Source organism: Musa acuminata, unplaced genomic scaffold (genome assembly GCF_036884655.1).
Source record: "Musa acuminata AAA Group cultivar baxijiao unplaced genomic scaffold, Cavendish_Baxijiao_AAA HiC_scaffold_992, whole genome shotgun sequence".
Classification (NCBI taxonomy): Eukaryota; Viridiplantae; Streptophyta; class Magnoliopsida; order Zingiberales; family Musaceae; genus Musa; species Musa acuminata.
The window spans coordinates 1-20,915 of NW_027021210.1; the positions used below are offsets into that span (position 1 = coordinate 1).

General features: G+C 34.9%; 2 protein-coding genes and 2 non-coding genes across 4 annotated transcripts; 1 reads left to right on the forward strand and 3 right to left on the reverse strand.

Moving 5' to 3' along the window:
* Positions 1 to 1,436: 1,436 nt before the first annotated feature.
* Positions 1,437 to 1,524, reverse strand: TRNAS-GCU (transfer RNA serine (anticodon GCU)). The gene has a single exon. It is a non-coding gene; the product is annotated as a tRNA-Ser (tRNA).
* Positions 1,525 to 2,683: 1,159 nt separating this feature from the next.
* LOC135665375 (ATP synthase subunit alpha, chloroplastic) lies at positions 2,684 to 8,238 on the reverse strand. The gene is made up of 2 exons (XM_065177191.1): positions 6,766 to 8,238; positions 2,684 to 5,882 (listed from the first exon to the last, which is right to left on the reverse strand). Exon 2 carries the CDS (start codon positions 5,398 to 5,400, stop codon positions 3,877 to 3,879), a length of 1,524 nt encoding a protein of 507 aa, XP_065033263.1. The 5' UTR covers positions 5,401 to 5,882; positions 6,766 to 8,238; the 3' UTR covers positions 2,684 to 3,876.
* TRNAR-UCU (transfer RNA arginine (anticodon UCU)) lies at positions 3,653 to 3,724 on the forward strand. The gene has a single exon. It is a non-coding gene; the product is annotated as a tRNA-Arg (tRNA).
* A 7,392-nt stretch (positions 8,239 to 15,630) lies between the features above and the next one.
* On the reverse strand, positions 15,631 to 20,888 carry LOC135665374 (DNA-directed RNA polymerase subunit beta-like). Its single transcript, XM_065177190.1, has one exon. The coding sequence runs from the start codon at positions 20,690 to 20,692 to the stop codon at positions 18,029 to 18,031; it is 2,664 nt and encodes an 887-aa protein (XP_065033262.1). The 5' UTR covers positions 20,693 to 20,888; the 3' UTR covers positions 15,631 to 18,028.
* Between the last annotated feature and the right edge of the window lie 27 nt (positions 20,889 to 20,915).

Genomic DNA, 20,915 nt, shown 5'->3' on the forward strand with positions numbered 1-20,915 from the left:
CATTCTAAGAATTCAGAACAAAAGACATTCTAAGAATTCAGAACAAAAGAAAAGGTTGTTCTCTTTAAGATTTTTCCGTTTTATGTGGGATACAATGTGATCCCATCTTTTGTTTCTGATGGAAACGATCTGGGACGGAAGGATTCGAACCTCCGAATAACGGGACCAAAACCCGCTGCCTTACCGCTTGGCCACGCCCCATTTTTCCTGTTTGGCACTAGTCAAGACTATTATTAGAATTAGTTATTCGTCAATCCCCCCCCCCAAAAAAATACATAATACATAATAAAAACATATGGGGTATTTTGTTTGTTGCTAGGATTCAACACATGTAGATTAGATATAGAATCAAAAAAGTTAATTGATCATTACATAGAATTCAATTAAGATAATGTATGAAAGTAGAATTCCTTGTATTCTCATTTGAGAATGGAAGGAAGGATTTTTGATTTGGGAGAGTTCAAAAAAAAAGAAGGATTTTTTGACTTGCCTTTTTCATTTTTCCCTTATAAAAATAACTCAATCAAAATAAAATTATCTAATCTACAAGAACGAAATGTTTGTTATGTTTAATATCTTTAGCTTAATCTGTATCTGTCTTAATTCTGTCCTTTATTCGAATAGTTTTTTCTTTGCCAAATTGCCTGAAGCTTATGCCGTTTTCAATCCAATCGTAGATGTGATGCCTGTCATACCTGTTCTCTTTTTTCTCTTAGCCTTTGTTTGGCAAGCTGCTGTAAGTTTTCGATAAAATCCTTAATACTTTGCCAAATCCATTCATGATTTATTCGACAAAAAAAATTATAAAAATGGATAAGATCGGCTAAGTCTTACATTAGAATTATAAACCCTCGATTAAAAAATGGAAATTCTTGTATATTGAGTAACCGCGGAGATGAATTTTGATCAGTTTATTTACTCGTTCTGACCTTTCAGTGAGTAAGGAGTTTATTAGGTCTAGGTCCCCTACAATACCTAATTGTCGATATGACAAGAAAATTTTTGTGAGGAAGGAATAAAAATCTTATTACAAAGAAATTCGTAAAAGTGACTTTCTTTTTCTTTTCAAATCAAAAAACTCCATTTTGGGGGGTATGATGTCAAATCAAACAAAATAGTATATGTGGTAAAAAGAAAAAATAGGTAATCTATTCCCTTTTTCTAAAATGATCTTATCTTGGAGATTGTGTAATGCTTACTCTCAAACTCTTTGTTTACACAGTAGTGATATTCTTTGTTTCTCTCTTCATCTTCGGATTCTTATCTAATGATCCGGGACGTAATCCTGGACGTGAGGAATAAAAAAAAATTGAGTTTTCTTTGTTTTTCTAATTTTTTCTTATTATTTTATCTATTCCATATATTCACTTTACCTATAAAAAAATAAAGGAATCGAAATTCCTTCGAAATCGAAAGTATCAAGTAATCAGAGCGGGCGGAGAGAGAGGGATTCGAACCCTCGGTACGAATAACTCGTACAACGGATTAGCAATCCGCCGCTTTAGTCCACTCAGCCATCTCTCCCAATTTAAATAAAATTGAAATTTCAATAAAATTTCAAATGAAATTGAAATTAACTATTTCAATTTAAATTGAAATTAAATAAAAAAAGAAAAGAAAATAATAAAAAAGAAAAAATTTTTAATTTTTAAGATATTAATTATTAAGTTTAAGAAAGACATTAATATAATATTTTTTATTAAGAAAGATATTAAACATTATAATTTAAGAAAGATATTAAACATTATAATTATAACATTATCATTAGAAATATGAAACATTCTATTAAAATTTCTAATTATAGAATAGATTTCATTACAGATGAAATAAAAAAAAAATAAAAAGTGAATAATTAAAAATTAAAATTATTAATAAATTCTAATCTAAATTTAAAGGTTAAAGGAATTGAAATTTTATTTTCAATTAAAGTAAAGAAAAAACAAATTAAAGGTTTTTTTTATGTAATAAAAAATTTCTTAAATATTATAATATTAAATATTATAATATTATATTATAAGTAATTTTATAAGTAATTGTATATTATAAGTAATTATATAATTAAGTAATTAATAATATTATATTATAATAATATTATATTATAAGTAATTATATAATTAAGTAATTATATAATTATAATTATATAATTATATTTATATTAAGTTAAGTTAATTTTAATAATTTAAGTAATGTAATTATATAAGTAATTATATAATTATATTTATATTTAAGTTAATTTACATTTACGTAATTTAATTTAAGTTTCATTTAAGTAAGTTAAGAGTAAGTCAAGAACGAATTTGATCAAGAATTCCATTTAGATAAGATTCGAAACAGGTATCTCCAATAGAAAGAAAACCTTACTTCTTTAATTTTGTACGAAAGGTTTATTCTCCCGGCCTGGTCCTAGTTAAGTACTGGCCGGGCCAGTACCTCTTTTTTTGTCCAGCTTCAATGACCCCTTCAGACAGACTGAGAATGCCAGCAATCCAGCAAAGGAAAAGTATAAGTATAACTTTATACTGTTTTTTAAATTTATATATGTTATTTAGAAAAGCTTTGTGCTCTTCGCCTTTTAAGTCCCTGGCTGGCGGGACTAAATATGTGTCAACGTTATAATTTTAATGCTATCTTGATTGCGTCTCACTCCCTTGTTCGACAAATAGTCCATTCATATACAATAATGTATATGTAGCGGGTATAGTTTAGTGGTAAAAGTGTGATTCGTTCTATTAACAACTTAAAAAGTTAAGGGGTCTCTCGGTTTTTTGCATACTCCGATCAAAAACTTTATTTCTTAAAAGGGTTTAATCCTTTACCTCTCAATAGCATATTTGAGGAAGAACATACATTCTCACGATTTGTATCCAAAGTCCAATTAGAAATTCTATTTTCGAAATTGAATAAGAAAATTGGATTATGTATATGGAGTCGTGAAACATAATTTTTTTTGAATTGGATCAATTCTTCCAATCGAATGAGTATGAATAAAGGATCTATGGATGAAGATACAAAAGTTTATTTCCAATCGTAACTAGATCTTAAATTTTGGTGTTGTAAAAGGGAAATTGAAGCCAAACAAGCTAGAAAAGGGTGGTTTTGGTTTACTAGAACCATCAGCATATTGTTTCAGCTCGGTGGAAACCAAATTCTTTTCCTCGGGATCCTGCGAGTGGAAATAGGGAACGAAGTAACTAGACTAGACGGATTTGGTATAATCCCTCTCCTCTAGAGGGATCATCTAGTAAGCGAGTAGTTTGGGATACATTCAGACAGAAAGGCTGACATAGATGTTATGGATCTAATTTTCTCTAGGAATACATCAATCTTCCATAAAGGAGCCGAATGAAATCAAAATTTCACGTTCGGTTTTGAATTAGAGACGTTAAAAGTGATCAAGCAACGTCGACTATAACCCCTAGCCTTCCAAGCTAACGATGCGGGTTCGATTCCCGCTACCCGCTCCATATTTCTTATTATGTATTATACATCTTATTATGTTATGTATTATACATCTTATTATGTATTATACATACATGCACCATCAATTTAGATATGCATTCTTTTTTATTCCCTAAAATATTTTCCGTGTAATTTGATTTTTTATCCGAACAAAAGAAAGTAAGAATACAAAAAAATAAAATAGGAATGAAAAGCGTCCATTGTCTAATGGATAGGACAGAGGTCTTCTAAACCTTTGGTATAGGTTCAAATCCTATTGGACGCAATTTATTTCCATCTATTTTTAAAATGGCTATACTTTTTAAAAATGGCTATACTAAGAAACCCTTTTTGAATCATTCGAATCAGAACTATTTCTCAATGATTACTCTTGTACTAAGAATAGAATATACCAAGAATAGAATAAAAGTAAGAAATTTATGTTTGTTCCTGAAGTAAAAACAGTTCGATCTGTTCTTGAATAGCTTCCTTCAAAAGAAATTCTACTTCCTCGGTGAATGTCTTGGTAGAAGATATAATTTCTTGAAATTTAGGTTTATTGTTTTTTAAGTAGCTACGTAACTGACTGAGAAATTTCTTTACCTGTCCAATTTCTAGCGGATCAAGATATCCATTCGCTCCGGTATAAATAGTAGCTATCTGTTCTTCCACTGCGAGAGGGTCTGATTGGGATTGTTTAAGCAACTCGCGTAATCGTTGACCTCTTGCCAATTGATTCTGAGTAGCTTTATCGAGATCAGAAGCGAATTGTGCAAAGGCTTCTAACTCTGTGAATTGCGCTAGTTCCAATTTTGATTTGCCGGCTACTTGTTTCATGGCTTTAATTTGAGCTGCGGATCCTACTCTGGAAACGGAAATACCCACATTAATAGCAGGTCGGATTCCAGCATTGAATAGATCGGCAGATAAGAATATTTGTCCATCTGTAATGGAAATTACATTAGTAGGAATATAAGCTGAAACGTCTCCAGATTGAGTCTCAACTATCGGTAAAGCGGTCATACTTCCTTCACCTAAACTAGAATTTGATTTAGCGGCTCTTTCCAAAAGTCGTGAATGCAAATAAAAAACATCTCCTGGATAAGCTTCACGACCGGGAGGTCTTCTTAATAGAAGAGACATTTGGCGATAAGCTTGTGCCTGTTTGGAGAGATCATCATAAATTATTAAAGTATGTTGTCCACGATACATAAAAAACTCAGCCAGAGCCGCTCCCGTATAAGGAGCGAGGTATTGTAATGTAGCAGGTGAATCCGCCGTTTCGGCTACCACAATAGTATATTCCATCGCCCCCTTTTCCCGGAAAGTAGTCACTACCTGAGCCACAGAAGATGCTTTTTGACCAATAGCTACATAAACACATATTACATTTTGACCTTTTTGATTGAGAATCGTATCTGTGGCTACGGCTGTTTTGCCGGTCTGTCTGTCCCCAATAATTAATTCTCGCTGACCGCGTCCTATAGGGATCATCGAATCAATGGCAATAAGCCCCGTTTGAAGAGGCTCATATACAGAACGTCTAGAAATAATACCTGGGGCAGGAGATTCAATTAACCGAGATTCAGAAGCTGAAATTTCACCTCTCCCATCAATAGGTTTAGCCAGAGCATTTATAACACGACCCAAATAACCCTCACTCACAGGTATCTGAGCAATTCGTCCTGTTGCTTTTACGGAACTTCCCTCTTGTATCATCAAACCATCACCCATTAATACAACGCCAACATTATTTGATTCCAAATTCAGAGCAATGCCTATTGTACCCTCTTGAAACTCTACTAATTCACCTGCCATTACTTCATCAAGACCATGAACACGAGCAATTCCGTCGCCTACTTGAAGTACGGTACCGGTATTCACAATCTTTATTTCTCTACTATATTGTTCAATACGCTCACGAATAATATTACTAATTTCGTCGGCTCGAAGGGTTACCATTAGTGTTTCTTTATTCTTTTTAGGAAGGAAAAGATAAAAATAATGCCTAAACTATAACTAAAAAAAGAAGGGCTAATCAGTTATTTCTTGCATGGCCCCGAGAATGCCAATATTAGCACGGATCGTACGGAAATGTAACTCGCTATTCAAGCAACTATTCAGAGTTCCTAGAGCTCCTTGTAAGGCTTGTTGGAAAACTCGTTGTCGGACCTGATTAATCGCTCTTTGTTGTTCAAACTGAAGGGTTTCATTTTTGTAATTTTCTAATTGTTCCAAACTATTACTAGTGGCATTAATCAAATTTTGTTTTTCTCGTTCTATTTCAGAGTATCCATTCATTCGATACTCATCTGCTTCCATTTCCACTTTACGTAAGCGAGCCCGGGCTCTTTCGAGCTGCTCAATGGCCCCTTTACGTAATTCTTCCGAATTTCGAATAGTATTCAAAATCCTCTGTTTTCGATTATCTAATAAATCATTTAATGAAAGTAGATTATCTTATCATTAATTTCAAAACTTCCATGATCTCTTCCCGAACCAAACATGAATCTTTCGATTCATTTGGCTCTCACGCTCAATTATTTATTTTATTTATGGTGTGGGTATTCCCATATCTTTTTTAATGTTTTATTTATGGTGTGGGTATTCCCATATCTTTTTTAATGTAATGAGCCTACCCTCTCTTTTCTGTTTGTATTCAAAGATGTCAAAACTGATACAAGACCAGAATATCAGGAGGACTCTTCCGACTAGACCAGACAAAAATCTAGAATTGTCAGCAAAGTTGTTTCTTTATTTGTATTTTATTTATATTTGTTTTGTATTTTATTTATCATTTTCATTTTTAGAATTCTATTTCATTTTTCATTTTAAAAAAATGAAAATAATAATTATTATATTTTTTATTTGTTTCTTCAAGTCCAAAAATTCCTCTTTTTTTATACATAGGTCGTCATTTCGGCATTAGATAAAAAAAGCAAAGTGCTCATTTTTCTAGTAAATGGTTCAAATTCTTTTATCGATATGAGTGTTCTATATCAAATCAAATAAATTACCAACTATTTTTTTTTTAACCATTTCGTTACTAACGTAGTGGTAGAAGTGGTAGAAAGAGTACCATGTTTTACCTGGACTTTAAACAATTTAGCTTTAACCATGTTAATGGTCTCACATTATTGGTTGATAGAGAATCAAAGTGGATTTACCAATAAGTCACGAAATGCTATGGTTCTTACATATGATTTCTTAATTTATTCAGAAGTAATTCGTCGAGATCGTGCACCTTTTTCCTATTTCTCCTATAAATACCATAAATAAAGTGCAGCTGGATGGATCCAACCTATTCTTGAAATACACAACTCGCACACACTCCCTTTCCAAAATAAATCAATACACCAAGCACTACACTTAGATTTATTGGATTTGTTGCTAAAATATCGGTATTAAACCCGAAACTCCCGGCGGATGGCCAGTGACCCAAGGAAACGAAAGAATCGATTACATTTTTCATATGCTCCCCTCTCTTATGGATAGGACTAACAAAGAACAGAGTTCTTTTTGTATCACTTCACTCGCCTTTTTTTGATCGATTTCTTTTTATTAATTTCATTTCCACTTTATTTAATGGCAATAGATTAAATCATTTGTTTGAAATTTATTATTTTTTAAGTTTTCAAGAAGTTTCCAATAAGATACTTTACTTAGGTCTTAGATCTCATATCAATTGATAACTATTTCGTTTGTTGAAACGCTTCGAACAATGAAAGTAAAAAAGTTTTCTATTGTACTAAGCTAAGGACAGAAAGGAAGAAAGCAAGCGAATCTGGTAATTCCTCATCCTCAAATCAGCCCTTCCTGGCGTATTGTCTCAACAAATAAGTAATTTATAAGTAAAGTGTAAATATAATTCGAAGAAGCAAAGGGCAATTCCAAGTTAAAGTTAATAAAATAAGAAAAAAGTATGTAAGGTACTTTTTTCTATTTATTTCTAGGATTAAACAAAAGGATTCGCAAATAAAAGCGCTAACGCCACGACCAGTCCGTAAATTGTTAAAGCTTCCATAAAAGCTAGACTAAGCAATAAAGTACCTCGTATTTTACCCTCTGCTTCTGGTTGTCTCGCAATACCTTCTACAGCTTGGCCTGCAGCAGTACCTTGACCAACTCCAGGTCCAATAGAAGCAAGCCCCACGGCCAATCCAGCAGCAATAACGGAAGCGGCAGAAATCAGTGGATTCATGGTAAGTTCCTCGCACAAAAAAAAAGAAATGGTTAATGATACAATCAACCAATGAATTATTACTCATTTTATCATTAAGATCCAGCGGTCCGAAGTAACTAAAAACTCCGAATTGAAATGATAATATTACTAAATTACTGAACTGAATCGTCACAACTATCTCGTTTTTACCCATAATGGAGTTTTTGTAAATCCATATGCATACAGTTCTAACTATTGTATTTCTTTGTTTCGAACCACTCTTTCATTTAATTCTTCGTTCTTTACTACACCATTCTTGAGTTCATCTCTTTGTTCATTCAATCCACAATCACAGACAAAATAGAAGGACTGATATTGAAATCCGTCTAAATGGAGTGTGACTAAATGCAGTGTGAGCTGCAATCAATATCAATCAAATTAATACCAATACAAATCAATATCAATATATCAATATGTAGTAATATAAAAGTATGTAGTAGTACCAATATCAATATATAGTAATAATTAATACTAATAATTATCGATAATATAATTATAAATGATTATATTAACTAATACTTAATTGATACTTAGATATTTTACATATGAATATTAATACTTATATTAATATTAACTATTAAACTAATTATTAATGTTAACTAATACTTATTTTATTACTTATATTTATTTACTTATATTTATTTATTTATTTATTATTATTTATTATTATATTTATTATATTATTATTATATTAATATTATTATTATATTATATTATCATTATAGGATTATATTATGTATAGGATTATATTTTATATTATGTATAGGATTATATTATGATTACAGAGTAGAAGTTATGATTATAAAAATAGTAATAGTATGTAATTAAGTAATAGCATGTAATTAAGTAATAGCATGTAATTATGTAATATAGTGATGTTATATAGGATGATAGGGATAGCCTTATATAACTAATGAATATCTAATGTCATTCTAATATGACATATATATTTGTTTCTTCCATAACGTAAACCACCCGCATTTTTTTTAGATTAAATCGGATTCTAGAATCATTCCTAGAAACATAGACGGGGTCCGAGCTTATAGACATTACATACATCTAGTATAACCTCCCCAACCCTTCTTTTTTTTTTTACAATTCTGTAATACCGTCCATCTTTTCTCCTAAAACTCTAAGTCATATAGTAATACGTTATTATGTTCCCCAACCAATTGGATTATCTTGAACCACGCATGAATTGGGATAAACTTACTTAATAATAATAATAAAAAATAATAATAAAAAGACTATTTTGAAAGCTAGTCAATGATGACCCTCCATGGATTCACCTATATAAGCCGCAGCTAACGTTGCAAAAATAAGAGCTTGAATACCACTTGTAAATAATCCAAGAAACATGACAGGTATAGGAACTACTGAAGGGACTAAAGAAACAAGAACGACAACTACTAATTCATCAGCCAATATATTCCCGAAAAGTCGAAAACTAAGAGATAAGGGTTTTGTGAAATCTTCTAGGATGTTAATTGGTAAAAGTATTGGAGTTGGTTGAATGTATTTCCCAAAATAACCCAATCCTTTTTTGCTAAGACCCGCATAAAAATATGCGACTGACGTGAGTAAAGCTAAAGCAACAGTAGTATTTATATCATTCGTGGGCGCAGCTAACTCCCCATGAGGTAACTGTATAATTTTCCAAGGTAAAAGAGCACCTGACCAGTTAGAAACAAAAATAAATAGGAACATAGTTCCAATAAAGGGAACCCAAGGACCATATTCTTCTCCAATCTGGGTTTTGCTCAAGTCTCGAATAAATTCAAGGACATATTCGAAGAAATTCTGACCGCCGGTCGGAATGGTTTGTGGATTCCGAACAGCTAGGATCACCGAACCTAATAAGATAGCAATTACTACCCAAGAAGTGATAAGTACTTGGGCATGGACTTGTAAACCTCCTATTTGCCAATAGAAATGTTGGCCTACTTCTACACCCGATAATCGTATAACCCCTTGAGTGTTTTAATGGAACATGGTATAACATTCATATGGTCCTCTAACAAAAATTGAACTTCAAAAAATAAATTATTTTGATTCAACCATCTCTTTCTCAACTCACCAACTTGAATCACTAATTGTATTCATCAATCGTATATTTAGGATATCAAGAAATTACATAGGATACCAAGAAATCACATAACATCATAACATATTATCAATATGCCCACATTTCCATTTTGTTTTTTCTTTTTTTTAATTCAAGAATAGTAACCGATCCAATAAATCTATAAAATCCCCAAATAATTAACTAATTATTCTTAATCATAATCAACGATTTCTTATATAGCTACAACGGCCCTCACAAATTGCGGATACTAATTTGTTAAGAACCAATCGGATTGAAGCTATAGCGTCATCATTGGCTGGGATCGAAATATCTGCGAGATCGGGGTCACAATTTGTATCGATTAAACAAATCGTCGGAATCCCTAAAATTACACATTCTCGAAGAGCCATATATTCTTCTTGCTGATCAACGATGATCACAATATCAGGCAATCCCGTCATATATTTGATACCGCCGAGATATGTTTGCAAGGCAGATAATTTTCTCTTCAACATTGCGGCATCTCTTTTGGGAAGACGGTTGAGTTTCCCCATCTTTTGTTCTGCTCTTAAATCCCTGAACTTTTGAAGTCTCGTTTCCGTAGTAGACCAATTCGTTAACATACCACCGAGCCATTTTTTATTAACATAATGACACCGGGCCCTTATTGCAGCTGATGCTACTGAATCCGCTGCTTTATTTTTGGTACCAACAATTAAGAAGTTTTTTCCCCTACTTGCTGCATCAAAAACTAAATCACAGGCTTCTGATAAAAAACGAGCCGTTCTAGTGAGATTTGTAATATGAATACCTTTACGCTTTGCAGAGATGTAAGGGGCCATTCTAGGATTCCATTTCTTAGTACCATGACCAAAATGAACTCCGGCCTCCATCATCTCTTCCAAATTGATGTTCCAATATCTTCTTGTCATTTTTCCCCACACTTCCTTTTTGTTTTTTCTTTTTTATTTTTTTAACAAAGAGACGAGGTACTTTGAAATAAATAATTGTTCCGATGGAACCTTCTACCGGGAATTAACCGTTGATACACGGTACAAACCATTAATGTCTTTTAATTACTTATTTTTTTTTTACCAAATCAATACTCGGACCAGATAGTTAAGTTAAAAGACAGATAGTTAAAAGTGAAAAGATAGTTAAAGTAAAAGAATCTGCTCTTAGGAATCATGAAATCGCGTAAACGATTGTTCTGATGTCTCATGGAAATGGGACGTAAGAACAAAATAATTCTCTATGGTGTAACAAAATATCTCTCATTTCCAAATCGAATAGATTCTTTCTTTTGATTTCCAAATAAATGTTCTTGTCTTGCCTTGAACGGTGCACTAATTTTTTGAATCCGGTACCAACGGGTATAATCCCACCCAGAACAACGTTCTCTTTCAGGCCTTTCAACCAATCAATACGACCTCGTAGAGCAGCTTTTGCTAAAACTCGAGCGGTTTCTTGAAAACTTGCTTCGGATATGAAACTTTGAGTATTCAAAGATGCCCTCGTTATTCCCAATAGGATTGCCCGATAAGAGATCGCTTCGTCCAAAGCGCGCCCCGCTCGTTCCGCTCGCAACAATCCGATTAATTCCCCAGGTGAAAAAACATTAGACATTCCATCTTCTGAAACCAACACTTTTGATGTTACTTGACGTACAATAATCTCTATATGTCTATTATGGATCTGTACCCCCTGGGATCGATAAACCTTTTGGATTTTATTAACCAAAGAGATACGACTTTGAACTATGGTTAGCTCCGCTTGAATCAAGAATCCCCAGGGGATTCCAAGAATTTTTGGTATACCTTCGTTCCAACCTTCAACTCTCCTTTCGAGGTTCATCGATATTGAATCAATAGAACGTACTTCTAAGATTTGTTCCACTTTTGGAAGACCTTGCGTTATGTCACCAGATCTCGATTTTTCATATATAAATGTAACTAATGTATCTCCTTCGTAAAAGATTTCTCCATAATGGCCATGAACAGTAGCTCCTGGAGTGGCCAAATAGGGCTTAGCCGATCTTATAACTAAGGAGTCAACATGAACAATTATGATCTGACCAGATTTTTCTACGTGTGGTTCGTATTTGAATAGACATACATTTTCACAAAAAAATTGTCCAAGACGAATTTTTTTAGATGTCTCTTCCCAATAATCGTGATGGAGAAAGTGCCAATTCAAATGGAATGGATTCAAAATGATGTTACTGCATGGATCGGGGTTATAAATCCTCCTATTTTCATCTATTAAACAGTATTTAAGTACTTGAAGTACTTGGAAAGTCTGTTGAAAATTGTCAAGTAGCAAATATTTCTTTAACAAGATCTGATTATAAGTTATTAAATGGTAAGATGAATAGAAATTTGCTATTTTAGGTACAATAGTGCCTAAGGGACCCAGCAAATCCTTAATTGGGATTATGGGATCCGATTCTTTTGTCATATTGTTATATTTTGAACCATTGAATGGGCCAATTCGAAAACAATTGGATGATGACAAAATTATCAAAGATTGGCATTCCTTATTTCGATTTAACAATGTACCAATAGTACCTTGATGTTGGGTAAGTGATTGAATCCTGGCCTTGTAAAAAAAAGGATTGATATTTGTGCGATCTAATCCATTATCGGAAATCAATCCGGAACTTGCCCTATCATATCTTTTTCCGGTATACGAAATAGTGGACTTGACTAACTCAATTCTTATGAAATCTCGAATCAGATCATTTGTTCTTACCTCAACAAAGGAAGCGTGAACCTCTTCCGGAGAACCTTTTTGCTCTTGATCCCAATTCAATACTAAGCAAGTCCGAACTAATTGAATACTTGTGTGAGAAATTCCTCGAATTGACTTGCCATTTCCATGAAGGATATAATTGACAACTCTAAGTTGGACATTATCCTTTTCCCGCAGGAGATCTTGAGGAAAAAGTGTTGCTAAATTTATGCCATCAGCTATTTCATATGTGACTACGGGTCGAACCAAAACAAAATACTTTTTCTTGGTAGGTGTGATCCGTTGGACATAGATCCAATTTTTCCATTTTTTTGATTCCTTAGAAATTTTTTTTTCTGTTTCCGGTGGTATCAAAATGCCGCTGTGCCTGGATATCTTATCTGCCTCTCCAGGAAAATAAATATCTCCGGAAAATATTTTTAGTTCAATATTTTTTTTTTTTCTCTCCACTCGGACTAATCCGCCTACTCGACTTCTTGTATTTAAAGCGAGTTGTGTATCTACTCCAATGATACTATTGTTCCGGACCATTATCAACGAAGATCCGGGTAAGATATGCACTTCTTCGAGAATGAAAAAAAACCGATCTACTTTCGTTTGGTATTTCGGACTAAATTCTTTTGGTCCTCGATACTCAATCAAATCCTCTTTTTTTATGATTGAATTGACCTCTACGGTTCCATATTTAGTAATTCCTGAATTGCTTCTTCTGTATCGTGGATCATCAAAATAAGCAAGAATACTATTTCTACGTAAAATACCCTGTTTTGGTATTTCGATCGAAATACCAAAACAGGGTATTAGTTCTTTCTCTCGTTCTTGATTGTATTGTAATGGGATGATGAATCTATTTCTTCGCTTTTTCGCCAAGAAATAAGAATTCCCTTGGATAATAGAAGGATATATGAAATTCAAATGACCATTAGACATCGTTTGATCAGGTCTTATTGAATAGTCAATAATTTTCTTATCTTTTTTACCAGAAGTATCCAACAATTTATGTCTTATTCGACCATTAGTCATTGATAGGTCAGAGATATATCTTTCTTCGACAGAAAAAGAATAAACATTCATTTGATCTTGATCCTTGTGGAGCGAAAAAGACACTATACTGGATCTGCACGGACCTCCCGCTAATATCCATAAATGACTCGTTTTTGATAATAGATGAACATTACCATATGTATATTCAGGTGCATGGTGGACATCGGTACTCCAGTGCATTTCTCCCTCTGATTCAGAATAAATATGTTTTCGTACCTTCTCTTTAAAATGAAAAGTGGACGTTCCAGCACGAATCTCAGCAATCACTTGTTCTGATTCTACATATTGATTATTTTGAACTAAAATAAAACTTTTTGGTGGAATATTTACATTATGTAGAATATCCCGACTCTCAATAGTTACATACAAGTCTATAGAACATAGAAAAGCAGGATGCCCATGACGGGTACGTGTGGGATGAACCAAATCCTCATTGAATTTTATTTTTCCATTAGAAGGAGCTCGTACATGCTCGGCAGTACCGCCTGTGAATACTCCACCGGTATGAAAAGTTCTTAATGTTAGTTGAGTTCCTGGTTCCCCAATTGATTGACCCGCAATAATACCTACAGCTTCTCCCAATTCGACCAGGTCGCCATGAGTAGGACTCCGACCATAACATAATTGGCAGATCCAAGATGTACTCCTGCAAGTAAAGGGGGTTCGAATATATATTGGTTGTGCTCGAAAGGTTATGAATCGATTGACAAGTCCAATCCCAATATCTTGATTTCGAGTGGCAAGGCATCGTAGACCGATATATATATCGTCCGCTAATACACGACCAATTAGTGTTTGGACAAAAATTTTTTCCGTCATCCCATTTCGAGGACTCACGGAAATACCTCGGATAGTGCCACAATCTGTTCTACGTACAATAATATGTTGAACTACTTCAACAAGTCTACGTGTGAGGTATCCAGCATCTGATGTTCGTACAGCAGTATCTACAACTCCTTTGCGGGCTCCATAACAGGAAATTATATATTCTGTCAAAGAAAGTCCTTCACGTAAATTGCTTTGAATGGGTAAATCAATCATTTGTCCTTGGGGATCCGACATTAATCCTCTCATACCTACTAATTGGTGTATCTGAGATGCATTTCCCCTAGCTCCCGAAAAGGACATTAGATATACTGGATTAGAAGGATCAGTCATCCGAAAATTAGGATTCATTTCTTGTCTCAAATATTCACTTGTAGCATACCATATCTCAATGGATTGACGTAATTTTTCTACCGCGTGTACATTCCCATAATGATGGTGTTTATCCAAAATAAAACTTTGTTGTTCAGCGTCTTGGACTAACCATCCCTTAGAAGGGATTGTTAAAAGATCATCAATTCCTAATGAAATAGATGTAGCAGTGGCTTGTTGGAAACCCAAAGTCTTTACTTGATCCAAGATATGTGATGTATATGCCATTCCGAAATGATCTATTAACCTGCTAATAAGTCGTTTCATAACAGTTCCATTTATCACTTTATTGTGAAAGACCAGATCGGCCCGTTCTGCCATAAGTACAGTACCTCTTATATTTATTCTGCTAAGTAGGATTCGACAATGGACCTGAGTTAGTGATTCGAAAACTTCCTTTCCTCAATCTCAATCTTGATTCACGCAGAAATTCAGAAATTATGATACCAGTGAAATTGGGGAGACCCGAATTCCCATGGGCACGAACATCGCCTAATCTGATTTCTTAGTTTAGATAGCGTATGAGTAGGCTCGACAAAACCCCTGTATGGCTTCTTCTATTTCCCGATAAAAAGAAATATGACCAAGAGTAGTTCGAATGTATATACAACGGATTTCCTTTGTTACACTTCCTTCTATTAGATAGTGCCCATAAATCTCATGATAAGTACCCAAAGATTCATATTGAACTTCGATGGGAACTTCTCTTGAGCCAATGACACGTTGATCTAGTCTCCATCGGAGCCACAAAGGACTATCTAAACTAATTCGTTTCTGTTGATAAGCTCCAAGTGCATCATAGGAACTAGAAAAATAGGGTTCTTTCTTTTCCGTATACCTATAGTCATTTTTTTTATTGTCAACCTTTTTATTTTGGTAGTTTCCGCAACTATATCTATATGGATTATACCTATTTGCACAAATACCTCGACGATTCCCGATCGTTAATAAATAGAGTCCGATAAGCATATCTTGAGTTGGTACGGAAATAGGATCCCCAATAGCTGGAGACAAGAGATTCATATGAGAAAACATAAGTAAACGAGCCTCCGCTTGAGCTTCCAAAGATAAAGGTACATGAACAGCCATTTGATCCCCATCAAAGTCTGCATTGAAACCCTTACAAACTAATGGATGTAAACAAATAGCGCGTCCCTCCACTAAAAAGGGTTGGAACGCCTGTATGCCTAATCTGTGCAGGGTGGGTGCTCTATTCAATAATACAGGATGCCCCCGCATAACTTCTTGAAGTATTTCCCATACAATGGGTTCTTTTTCCCGAATTTTACTTTTAGCAATTCCTATGTTAGAAGCAACATGTTGTCTGATTAGACCACGAATTACAAATGTTTGGAAAAGCTCTATTGCTATTTCTCGAGGTAATCCACACTGATGTAATGAAAGCGAAGGACCCACGACAATGACGGAACGTCCCGAATAATCGACACGTTTACCAAGCAGAGTCTCACGAAATCTTCCCTCTTTGCCTTCAATTACATCTGAAAATGACTTGTAAACTTTATTATGACCATCCCTCATTGGTTGTCCACGGATCCCATTATCAAGAAGTGTATCCACGGCCTCTTGTACCAATTTCTCCTGACACATTACTAATTCCCCTGGCGTAGATCTACTTGTTGCTAATAGATCGGTAAGAGTATTATTCCGATAGATAACTCGTCTATAGAGTTCATTAATATCCGAACTCATTAGTTTACCCCCATCTATCTGAATGATTGGTCTCAACTCGGGAGGAAGAACTGGTAATAAGCACAAAACCATCCATTCTGGTTCTACATTTGTTCGAATAAAATGTTTAGCTAATTCCATGCGTCTAACCAAAAAATCCTTTCTTCTTCTAATTTTTCTATCTTCCCATTCATTTCCAGTGGACCCCTCCTCCCCTAATTCCTTCCATTCTACTAATGAATTACCCGTAATAATTCGCAAATCTGAATCGGCTAATTGTTCTCTGATAGCACCTGCTCCTGTAGAGATTTCTCGATTTCGAAATGTCTCGAAGCCTTGGGTAGTAAAAAAAAGTGGTATGCTGTATTTCCGAGATTGGATTTCATATTCGAATAAACCTCGTAATCGTAAGAAAGTAGGTTTTTTCGCTATGGGCCTAGCAAAGAGAAAAATCGAGATAGGTTCCTGTAGGATTGGATTCCCCCTTTTAAAATCGGACGTGAAGGTTTCCTTTCATCCGGCTCAAGTAGTTACCTCAAAAAGGGGATTCTTTCTTATTTAAAAAGTTTGTTCGAAAAACCCTACAAACAAAGAACTACTCCTTACTCAAGTTCCCACTAAGGACCAACGATTCATTCTTCTTTTTTTACTTTCATTTTCCGAATTACTTATGACAAAATAAAAATGTAGGATTTTTGAGTAGTCTACTTCCCGTCAAATGATGAATCCCCTTAAAAGAATACTTTGGGACTCGTAAGGGATTTACTTGTCTATATATCGTTCTATTCGATCCTTTAGGTCCCTACTCACCTCGATGGTTATCCCATGATGCCCCTTGAAGCATATATGCGATAGATAGACTTCTGTAACCATACTATATTTGCTTGCTTAAACGGAATCTCTCTATAAAGAAATGGAATAGCTGATTCCACAAAAAAGTGTTTTTTCACGAGGTATAACTAGCAATTCCTATTTATACGGAATCGACCATGGATCAATTCCCCTTGCATTTGGAAGTATTGAATACACCTATAATTCTGAGTTTCGTGTTACTTTTACTTCTCCCAAAACACATGTCAGAGCCGGGGGCACCCCAATCGGATTGAATGGGATGACAGTTTCTCAGTCCGAATCTGTAAAACGAAAATTTTGATCAAATCACACATCGCAGTATACTAGGCCTTCTAATTCCTTAAGGGGTTTATCTAAAAGATTCGCGATATAACTAGGAAGACGTTTCAAATACCACACATGAGTCACTGGACATGCGAGTTTGATGTATCCCATTTGATATCTTCGTATCCGAGAATCAACAAATTCCACCCCGCATTGTTCACAAAATTTCGGGTCTTCTTTTTCAGCTCCAATCACTCGATAATTTCCACAAGCACAAATTCCACTTTTTATGGGCCCAGAGATTCTTTCACAAAACAATCCATCTTTTTCTGGTTTATTGGTCTTATAATGAAACGTATAGGGCTTTGTCACCTCTCCAACTATCTCTCCATTAGGTAAAATTTTGTTGGCCCAAGCCTTTATTTGTTGAGGAGAAACTAGTCCAATTCGAAGTTGTTGATGTTTATACCGGTCAATCATAGAATAGAAATTCTGATTCATTCAGATCAAGCTTCCTTCCTATTAATCTGGAAGTTCTTCTCAGATACAAGGAAATGATTCAGTTCTAGAGCTAAAGATCGTAGTTCTCGAACGAGCAATCGAAAAGATTCTGGAGCATCTTCTGGGTTAGATACTCTTCCTCCAATGATCGTAGCACCAAGTACTTCTTGACGAGCTCTAATATGATCAGATTTATAAGTAAGCATCTCTTGTAAAATATGAGCAACACCAAATCCCTCTAGAGCCCAAACTTCCATTTCCCCTACTCGTTGTCCCCCTTGCTTCGCCCTTCCTCTAAGGGGTTGTTGTGTAACAAGTGCGTAATGTCCACTAGAACGTCCATGGATTTTATCATCAACTTGATGAATTAATTTTAAAATATAGGACTTTCCTATTAGAACAGGTTGTTCAAAAGGATTTCCTGTTCTTCCATCAAATATTCTGCTTTTTCCCGGATATTCGGGTTCAAATACCCATGGATTTTTTGTTTGCTTACTGGCTTCATATAATTCGGAAAACACTAGTTTTCTCGAAGCCTCTTGCTCATATCTCTCATCAAAAGGTGCTATTCTATAATGTCTCTTTAGCAGATCCCCCGCTAACCCGAGCGAGCATTCAAATATCTGTCCCACATTCATTCGTGATGGTACTCCTAATGGGTTGAAGACCATATCAACAGGTGTTCCATCTTGCAAATAGGGCATATCTTGTCTAGGCAAAATTTTTGAAATGATACCCTTATTCCCATGTCTTCCAGCTACTTTATCACCTACTTTGATTTCACGTTTCTGTGAAATATATACACGAATCATTTCTGAATTATAACAGGAACCCCCCTTTTTCCGGATCCATCTCACATCAATAACGCGACCTCTTCCGCCTATAGGTAGTTTTAGAGAAGTTTCTTTTGCAGTGGATACCTGAATTCCAAGTATGGCTCGTAATAATCTATCCTCTGGAGCATACGACGATTCGTTTGCTGTCTGAGGTGTTAATTTACCTACTAAAATATCACCTGTTTCTACCCAAGATCCCAGCATCACAACTCCATTTCTGTCTAAATTGCGGAGTAAATGAGCCTCTAGATGTGGTATTTCCTTAGTGATTCTTTCAGGTCCTTGGCTTGTCACATGAGTCTGAATTTCATATTTCCGGATGTGAAAAGAAGTATAAATATCTTCATATACCAGACGTTCGCTAATTAGTACTGCGTCTTCAGAATTGTAACCCTCCCATGGCATATAAGCTACTAATACGTTTTTTCCTAAAGCAAGTTCCCCCCCAACTGTAGCCGCACCGTCCGCTAAAATTTGTCCTTTTTTAATGCATTTACCCCGCGGAACCTGAGGTTTTTGATGCATACAAGTATTTTTGTTGGAACGTTGATAGATAACTAATGGAATACTTATACTTATAGTAGTGTCCCCATTACTTGATAAAATGATCTTGTGAGGGTCAGTATAAATGATCTTTCCCTCGTGTTCGGCTATAGCGGAAACCCCCGAATCCAGAGCCGTTTGGCGTTCCAGTCCAGTTCCAACAATGCACCTCTCGGACTGAGAAAGCGGAACTGCTTGGCGCTGCATATTAGAACTCATTAAAGCCCGATTCGCATCATTATGCTCGATAAAAGGAATGAGGGAAGCTCCAATAGAAAAATATTGGAAGGGAAAAATACTTCTAAGATGAATCTGTTCCCATGCAATAGTCAGGAACTCTTGACGGTATCGGGCTGGAACAACCTGTTCTTCCTGAATACCCCGATTCAAGGCCAAAGAATTTCCCGCTGCTACCATATAATATTCATCTCTATTTGGTGATAAATAAACTATCTGTGCCTCTTTTGATCTTTCAGATATTTCATAAAATGGACTCTCTATAGATCCCCAATGGCCAATCCTCACATGAATGGCTAAGGATCCAATAAGTCCAACATTGATTCCTTCGGACGTGTCAATTGGACAAATACGTCCATAGTGGCTAGGATGAATATCTCGTATCCGAAAACTAGCAGTTCGCCCCGTCAATCCTCCAGGACCCAAATAACTCAATTTTCGCCCATGAACGATTTGTGTCAATGGATTAGTTCGATCCAAAACTTGAGATAAAGGATGTAGGCCAAAAAACGATTCATAAGTGGTTGTTAATGAAGTTGAAGTTACCAAATTTTGAGGAGTCGGTATCAATTTATGCCGAATTGCTCCACATATAGTTCCTCGAACCGCATTTTCTAAACGAACAAGAGCCAGTCCGAATTGATCCTGTAACAGATCCGCTATAGAACGAATCCGTTTATTTTTCAAGTGATTCATATCGTCAAGTGTACCCATTCCAAATTTAATTCCGATCAAATGATCCGCAGCAGCCAATACATCTCGTGGTAATAAAAATGTATTGTTCTGAGGTATATCAAGATTCAGTCTCCGGTTCATATTTCGTCGACCAATCCTTCCTAATTCACATCTTTGTTGAAAAAATTTCTTTTGTAATTCTTTACATAAAGACTCAGAAAATACCGGATCCCCGCCTACACAAGCAAATTGTTGATAAAATTCCAAAATAGCATTTTCTTTTGACCCAATCTTTTTTTTCTCCTTATCATTCGGGAAAGACAAGAAAATTTCAGGGTAACAAACATTATCTAGAATTTCTCTTAGATTCGAACCCATAGCTGATGATAGAATTAGAATAGATATTTTTTGTTTCCTACTTACACGGGCCCATATCCTTGCTTTTCTATCAATTTCTAATTCCGATCTTCCTCCCCAATCTGATATTATTGTGCTGGTATAGACAGAAATTCCGTTATGGTCCAATTCTGAACGGTAGTAAATACCAGGACTTTGCAATATTTGATTGATCACAATTCTGTATATTCCATTTACTATAAAG